The 9,104-nt window shown below is 43.1% G+C and overlaps 1 protein-coding gene across 1 annotated transcript; it reads right to left on the bottom strand.

Annotated features, from left to right (window-relative positions):
- Positions 1-1,283: 1,283 nt before the first annotated feature.
- On the bottom strand, positions 1,284-8,193 carry LOC106815785 (cuticlin-1-like). Its single transcript, XM_014820293.1, has 11 exons — positions 7,892-8,193; positions 6,504-6,582; positions 6,133-6,169; positions 5,796-5,968; positions 4,412-4,548; positions 4,006-4,148; positions 3,734-3,812; positions 3,402-3,567; positions 2,866-3,031; positions 2,253-2,417; positions 1,284-1,947 (listed from the first exon to the last, which is right to left on the bottom strand). The coding sequence occupies exons 2-11, from the start codon at positions 6,570-6,572 to the stop codon at positions 1,802-1,804; spliced, it is 1,281 nt and encodes a 426-aa protein (XP_014675779.1). The 5' UTR covers positions 6,573-6,582; positions 7,892-8,193; the 3' UTR covers positions 1,284-1,801.
- Positions 8,194-9,104: the final 911 nt, after the last annotated feature.

Below are 9,104 nucleotides of genomic sequence, written 5' to 3'. Positions count from 1 at the left end.
GCGCGTGCGCATAATTTTTATATATCCGTATAAGATATCCTGATGATGTGATCCTAAATGATTAAAGCATGCGGAACAGAACGAGTAAAACATATGTAACATAAAAAACAAGTCTTTACTTGCATGTAAATGCGCATATGTTACATTGGCTTAATTCGTACTTATACATGGATATGTAAATTGTATGACATTGTATTGTTAAATTTTCTAACATATCGTAGTGGTGCTTGAGAATATGCAAAATAGGCAATAGGCCTTTTGGCAAATTATATCCTTATACATCAATACAGTTGGTTCAATACCCTATCTATATTACCAGGAGTGCAGTGATATGTCTCTACATTATACACTCCTGATATTACTTTAACTTCCCTTATTGTGCATTAAAGTCTTACTAGATGGATGGTGATCGTAGTAGTATTATGAGCATTTAATATGTAGATTGTTCATAATTGTACCTTTATAACTGATCTGTTGATATACGGTAGAAGATTTTGTTGCACGACCCACGTTTTCGCTATCTGGCATTTCCACATGGAATGTTAAGATTGCGTCATATACTGCATTTGATTCACAGGGGCAAGACAAAATAATAAAAATACTATAATAACATCATTACATACTTTACATAAATGCGTGCTGAATATCATATAGCTAGCAATAGATATCAAACAATAATTGTAGGCCATTTAGCGATATATTACAGTGGTCTTACACCACTTCTCCGTTCTCGCGGCGCTATGCCAGCGATTTTCTTTCACGTTCCTGCAAAGAGAGTTCAAAGCAGCAATTACGAAAAGAGTTATTAGGCGGCGTCTCGACACTGGCGGCGCGAATAAGCGGGATGCAAATCCGCGTTTTTGGCATCGCGATCCCGTAAATACGCCGGAGATGTAATTTACGAAGTGTGAAACGCAAGTAATACTCAGCTAATAATGCGATGCAGCATCCGCGCTCCATCGCACTTTTGACTGCGATTATTTGGAATTAGCGCGATTATTTGCGTGTGTGAACGCTCGCTTTGGAATTAGCGCGATTATTTGCGTGTGTGAACGCTCGCTTTGGAATTAGCGCGATTATTTGCGTGTGTGAACGCTCGCGCAAATAATCCCGGTATTTTAGCGCGATTATTTGCGTGTGTGAACGCTCGCGCAAATAATCCCGGTATTTTCTATCCCATCATTCCAAGCGAGTGAGCAGTGAGCATGCGCAGTGAGCATCATTCCAGCAGTGAGCATGCGCAGTTCGATTAATAGAATTATCCCGCTCGGCGATTAGCGCGATTATTCGCCTGTGTGAACAACGACACAATTATCTCGGTATTTCATCGCGATTAGCATCGCGGTTTTTCTTGTGTGGGAACGCGCCTAATCATATCTTATCACGTGAGTTTACCACATTGTAAATTATCAGAATTATATGAATATTCTACGTCTGTGTGCTCAACAATGGACATCAACATTGTATCAAACAATGAGCATCGCTCCTTATGTCTTTTTCAACAAATGTGACAATAAGCTTCGAACGGTCTGGTCTGAGCCTGATATGATGAGGTACGTGAATTCGCATAATTATACAAATGTTAGAAGATGACACTGATTCAAGGATGTCATTGCGTTTTACTTCATGATTCTGGAAATTCAGCGAATAAAACCGGTCACCGACTCGTTCGACAAATCGCACGAATACCATCTAAAAGCCACGCCGAGTACGAATGACCACCTAGATATCTCTATACGTATATACCGGGTGTTCGCCTGCACGAGGAGGTTAGTGGCGATAATGAGAGCACAGGTGTTAACTACGAGAGTCTCCGTGAGTTCTTGTCGGTGTTGGCCGGTAGCTGACCGGCATTTCTACACTGGTGTTCGTTGTTGTCGCAACTGAGTGAGTTCCCGTGGCTAGAAAGACCCGCGCCCATGTACTTTGGCGGTTCCGCTACAAATGCTACGCAAAATGAAATGAACGCTTAATTCCGGCAGTTACACAGGTACAAAGGTCACATATACGCCTGCTAATACTCATGCGTGTGAAAGGACGATTGGTAAAATCATAGATATAAACAAACACAGTGTTTTTACAAGTACGGTATATATCTGTGGTAAAACAAAGAGCGATCCGTGTGCTTAGCAAGTATTAGATTCGCCTACATCAGAGGCTATAATAGTCTATTGTTTTGCACCAATTCGTATTCGTCATGGTCATATATAAATGTCATGGGATGTGAGGTTAAGTACAGCCCGTACGCTTACCGTTTTCAATGCCGTACTTTGCGCACTCGGCCCGGTGTCGTCGCAGCTTGGAGAAGAAGAGGATGTTGGAGACGAAGGAAACGATGAGAAGCGTGGCGAGAAGCGCCGTGAGAACGATCCACGGCAGGTGACTGGCCTCCTCCATCAGCTTCCTCTTCACGTTATCTAGATACGATTGACACGAACACACGAGACGAATCAGTCAAAGAGCCGCGGATTTTCGTCTAATGCTGGAAGGCGCATGCGTTGGACGCACTGCAGTAAATTTATGCGAGGAGACCGCCAGCTACAACAAATCACAAGAATCAATCCTTCTGCCTATTATCGAGGAGGGAGCGCCCAAGTAAGATTGCATCTTGATGGAAATGTAAATAAGAGTACATTGATTTTCATTCGCTCCTGATTACATAATAGACGCGGAGTTGGTAATATAATGATCTAAATTCCGAGGTTTGCTGGCTAGAAAAACAATGCGTAGAAACTATTAGGAATTAAGAGACAACAAGACGAAACGTTTATGAGAACATGCGATGTTATACATTAGCATACTTGTGAAAATGCGGCAAAAAGGTTCGTACAGTGTACAACAACTGTAACAGCTATCGTGCATTACCGTCTTGCGCAAGCATTTCCCTCAGCGATGTGTCGTCTTCAGTAATCACTTCAAAGCCTCTAGTCATGGCCACCTCTTCGACCACATCAGCATCTTCATCTTCATCTTCATTAGCGGCTCTTCTCTTACGACCAAAGGTCTCGCCAACTTCCTCACCACATTGTGTCTAAATTATATAAAAAAATTAATATTAAAAATCAAACATTTTATAACGCATTGTTGGTATAGTATATTAAATAGCTTCTGTCATTCATATTGAATTAATACAATCCACATTCTTTGCGCTATTTAACAGACGCAGTCCCATGTTCAAATCCGCCCGTCATTCCTCTCCCTCAGTTACATCTCCCTCTCCTCCTCTTTTCTAACTAAAATTCTCGTTTACTTATCATCTTATGTGTATTTTCGCCCGCTTATAGTCAGTCGCATATTTTGCTTCTTTGCCTGTGTATTTTATCTCTTTATCGTGTTCATTACATTTACACTATTTAGCAGCTTTACATGTCATTATTACTTCTGCTTTACAAGATACGTACCGCCTCACAAGTCCCTCTGCACATTACTAACGTGCACTGAAAGCGAACTTTAGAATTCTCTGCAAATTTGAACGCTTCAAACGGCATGTAGATGAATAAGTGACCCGTGTTCATAGACTGGTCGTCCGTGTATGCCTTCCCGAATATCGATGTGTCTGTGGGACAGCTTAGACAAACAAAGGAAAATAACAGTCAGTGGGGTATCTAGTCAAAGCGTGATATGAACCTTATATGTTGCTGGTTTTATTATTTGACCGGTTAATACGACACATTTTCGCGAACAGATCTCTCATGGAAACTTGCTACTGTGGCATTATTGGGCGATGTCTTACCCTTTATCGTCGAGAAGCTGATATACCATACCATCTCCACTGATGGCTTTGCAGTTTCGTACAAATCCCCCGTACATGCCTAGAGATATGCCAAAAAATGTTTTAAGTTTCATAGTTGAACTAAACAGAGAGCATCTGTGAGAGTTCTCTAATTGACATGCGTGCTGTTACTTTAATTTAACACGTTAATATGGGTTTACATACTATTGTCATGCTGCTGGGGTTTGACTGGTAAATTATCTTCTTAATTTTACATTTGAAATGCAACGTACGTCCATTAGTAATGTCAATTTCAAGTTCGTAGACCTCGCCGAGTTTGAGCTTTGTCACGAACTGGTCTGCTACAAAGTCATAGACGTTCATTGTGACTCTAGGTGGCGCTGCGGTGTTATTCACGTTGATCGGCTTCAGGTCGCTGTAAGCGGAAGTCATCCGACGCGTTATAGCTGTCAGTTTGATGACGCATAGATTACCGATGATAATAACAGTTGTAAGCCGTAGTGCGGTTACATCTGCGGAAGCGAATTCCTATTATATACTTTGCACTCCATGAACTGTCGAACTGCGCGTATTATGATCAGGAGTGTACGAATCATTGACCGACGTGTAACGTGTAACACCAAAAACCTTCCTTACGTAACAGTATAATGACAAAGTAGAGACCGCATATATGCGTACTTAAGATCAACGTCGGAGTTGAGTATCGTCTGCAGGCCGGTGTCAAATGAGCATTGGATGCGATAGGAAATATCCTCTGAGGTGACGACTGTGGCGTGTCTTTGAATGATGATTGTTGTCGTGTATATCTCGTTCTCCTTTACAGAAAGAAATTGCCAAGTTATAACGGATATCCCAAACAATATAACAGTGCTCGATTCAATCAACAGACAAAAGTTACAACCTGCTACAGTATTAATACTTTGCACGTGTTTTTATATCGTACGGATATACAATATTAAAAATTTAAATACCTGCGTGGATTTCTGTTACGCTATGATTATTAGACTCTTTTTTTTAGTTTGGGTATATCGCTATTTGACATTTGAAAGATGTCGTGTGTCGAACATCGCGATGACTGTTAATTATATTCATATTCGGTATTTAAAGCAATTAATACGTAATTATTATATACATGCGAGTATACGAGTAGTAAGGAATTTATTGATAGACCTGAGCAAAACATGAGTGTCGTATTTAGCATAGCCTCTTACATAACAATCGTAAAAACTACAATATATATATATAAATACTTAGGGCCTATATCTGTATCTACCTAAGCAAGGAACTCGAACCTCTTACGGCACCAAGAAAATATTTTCCTGCTGACATTTCGGAAACGTGTAGATTGCGAAGTAAGCAAGGCAAGCAAAATCAAATGCGTACCAAAGTCACGAAAAGTACTTGCCGGTAGCACCCGCTAGCTAAGCTTATTATCCTGTTATACGTTATAGGAAAAAAACATGCTGCGTAAAGTCTCGGAAATGTCAGGTGGGACACATGCCGGGGGCGCAGAAAATCAGCTACAGTTATTCTACTAGACAGGCAACTAAAACGGAAACATTTAGAATACGTAGGAGGCCACTGCAGAAAAAGACTGCAGAGAAAATATCTAGAGGAGGCAGAAGAGAAGAATAGAACTCACGACACGGTGCGCAAGGTAAGCAGGAACCGAGTATAAGGATAGTTAGTCAACCGGATTAATTATATTAAAATAAATATACGTGAACAGAGCTCTACTACGCCGTTAATAATATCGGCATTCTACTTTTGGTCATAAATTATCTACCCGTGTATTGTGAGCTATTTCCTATTTTGTGTTCTCTGCGCAATTACGAGTGTACACATGTACACATTTTTATGGTTACACCATAACTTGTCTCAATAGATATGGAATTGCATCTAGCTAAAATAATACTATAATAATAATAATAATTAGTCGTCCTTCAGGACGCCCCTAATTTTTCATAGGGGTTTCGGTTGCGCATGTAGTAGGACTCAATAATTATACTAGCAAATAATACTAAACGTCTTGAAGGTTCATCATTCTGAGAATAACACCTACCTTGAGTGTACCACACGTGTCGAATGGAATCACGAACACAGTTTTGGCAGATGTTGGCTGCAGAAGGCACTTAGGGTTCTTCACTTGATCTTTAACATAAATGGCGCCCGCCACTGTGCCCGGGGTGTCGATAGTGACTTCCATGGCCTTTGGATCCTCACATGATACCACCACTATAAGAATCAAAATCAGTGTTTTTTTTCAGTCACCATTTTTAGACTTATATTATCTAAAATAAAACTCGTAAAACATCACTGGATGAAATTGATGGCTGAATGGATTCATATACCGTATAAAATGCATTATTAGAATATTAAGCTCAATCATTAATGATTACCTTTTGGATTCAGCCTCATCGCGGATAAATATTGTGCCTGAAATCAATAAATGACAAATTCTTTATTGCTGAGCACTCAGCACCCACACGATGTTATTATTTATGTTATGTTTATTTGTTTGACAAAATTACACTTACAGTTTGTCATGATAGTAATATCCGCGACAGTCAAAACTTTGTTGTTGATCTCAATTAGTGACGTAATGACGCGCGCGCGCGCACACACACACACGCACGCACGCACGCACGCACGCACGCACGCACGCACGCACACACACACACACACACACGAACGCACGCACGCTTGCACCGATATACGCACACACGCATAATACAAATAGCCATATTTATAGTTAGATTATTGTTATTACCTGAGAAACAACTAATATGAAACAGATTGCGCGCTGCGTCGCTGTGGCCACGTTTTCCCGCATTGTCATCAATGGTTGTCTGAAACGTGATGAATAGATTGCAGGTAACGCTATATGCAACCAATATGAATATCTCAATATGTTACACAAATATTGAAGTGATCAACGACAGGTTTTACGAACGCATAGACTCTCATTAACTTAGTTTGGCTACGGAGGACAAACAGCAATTTTGTACGCTGTGATCAACGATGGAGAAAGGGGATAGAGGCCTAAAGCGGGCGGTAAAACTGGACGGTAAATCTGGATGGAAACTGGGTGGTAATTGTACCGCATAGTCCATACCCATTTAGAGCAAAGTCTAAACATTATAATTATCAGCGCAAATATGCAATTATCTTGGACGCGTGCACTTGTAGTTTGTTTCGGTGACCAAGCACGTAACCCTGCCTTCCTCAAACTGCTACAGCGACCACGTCCTTTTCCACTTGCTTTGTCTTCAGCTATGCCTTCACCGGAACAACCGCAGCGGTAGATCGTATCGTGGTCTACAATGCGCGTTCGTTATCTAACCGTGACTGACAATAGACGCGCAGCAACAAGCCGGTCTGACAACGGTGGCCACTTCCAAGCAATCGAATGTTTATCAGCTGGTAAGGCTATAAGCGATGTGACCTATAAACTTTAACGGATAGCGCTATCGCGGCATCGGGATGCTTATTAAAATCCATATCATGAGAAATCCAGCTGAAGGAAGTCGTTTTATTTCCGCATTCAATACAGCGGAGCGGAGCGGAGTGCATGTCGGGGGGATGCGCGGGGTTTTCGCGCGCCAGTACGGCCTGGTGCTCTCACCAACACTGCCGCGATGCCATCCTCGGGAATGTCCAGCACGAAACTTTCACGGCGTAGAGTATACGCCAGGGGCAAGTAATACGCAGAGTACGCTCGCTACATGACCCTACATGCGTTGGTGTCTTACTCGCAGATCTACGGCGAGCGCAGTTCAGCCTCGGTCCCATGAGTCGGAGTGTACAATACACGTAATTCCCTGACAATGCTGGCGCCAGGCTACGTTGATGCGAAACAGGATATTGCTTTCCACTTTTCGCGCAATCCGCACAGATGGCCGGTCCTTTACTGTTCTATGTTTATGTTTCTGACAGACGCGTTCTCCGACTCCCTCGATCATCAATCCTTCCACGGTTAACGTCTCCAGGACTTAGCTTCGACAGATCTCGCGAGTTCTCCGTCTATACATCATGTTAGTGTCCCGCTAACAAGCACCGAGAATTTCATTTGCGGTGAAGGCGCGCGCATGCAGCTCCGCTTACAAGAAGATAAATCACTAGTACTACCACTAAATCATTTTTGTGCCGTAGACTTACCAGCCTTGTCTATAACTCTTCGTCTGCTGTGGTAGCGCCTATACGAACCTAGCCCGTAGTAACACGATGATCGCTGCAACTACTAGTCGTATGTCTACTAGGTGGTCAAGCGAAGCAGCTTTGATATCCGGATAGAGGATGGCGGTGCGATGAGGAAGCGATGGCAGCTGCACACACACGCGCGCGCACGCGACTAACCAGACCACACGAGAGCGAGCGAATGTTCCGGTGCTGCGGGCCGAGCCGAGTGTATATTCGAGCGTAATTACTCCGGTGAAAGTGTGACGCGGGCACACGCGGGCCACCGCTACCGGGTGTGCTCGCCGTAACGGCCGACCGCCCCCCGCACGCACGCACGCACGCACACGGCAGCAGGTCACTGACATCGCGCGCCCGCCACGCGAGTAACGGGACGATCGCTACCTGCCTACCTGCCTACCTACCTAATCGCGCACTTTCGCCTTCTGCCGGGTGTAGCACCGCTGCCAGGCGCGGTAAACAATAGCCTGGGTGTCATGGCGCACAATACAGCCGTGCGTGCTCTTCGCTATTATTTAAGCGTGTTGCGGCCTTCGGTGCGGCAGCGGTAGCGGTCGAGTCATTGTGACGATGCGTGGGTGCACAGGTGGAGATTCTCTGCTTGCCAGTATGGTTGCGTGAATATCATTAATTGGAAAGTAATGGATGGTAAACAGTTGAGGGCGGACGGTTATTTTCGGGACGTGGGATTGGAGTATTTTAATTATTTGGGAATGAGGAAAAGCCAGATAATATTTTTGGTGAATTGCGAATAGAATTCCACCGCGACGTGGCAAAGTAAAATTGCTATTTCGATTAGCCGGGAACTAGGAAATGACAAATTTGTTACCTGGGTAACTGGGAATGGACTTCCTGGCTCCTTCTCTAAATAATGAAAGGCTGTGCGAATCGACATCAGCTTTCGTTCCGCCCCATTGCTTAGAATTATAGGTATGAAGATGTTCCCGGAAATGATTTATTTTAGTACTTTAGCTAAATAGCTGGACAGGCTTCGACCACTGGGCGATGTCGGCCAAATTATCAAAACAGGGATAGTTCTGTATATATTTTTATAAATGATGATTACCGTTAAATTAGTAAACCGCGCAACTGAATATCGAACTGAACGGCTGTGTGTGTGTGTGTGTGTGTGTGTGTGTGTGTGTGTGTGTGTGTGTGTGTGTGCGCGCGCGCG

Source organism: Priapulus caudatus, unplaced genomic scaffold (genome assembly GCF_000485595.1).
Source record: "Priapulus caudatus unplaced genomic scaffold, Priapulus_caudatus-5.0.1 Scaffold1200, whole genome shotgun sequence".
In the NCBI taxonomy this organism is placed as follows: Eukaryota; Metazoa; Priapulida; class Priapulimorpha; order Priapulimorphida; family Priapulidae; genus Priapulus; species Priapulus caudatus.
This window is presented reverse-complemented; position numbering and strand designations above follow the sequence as displayed.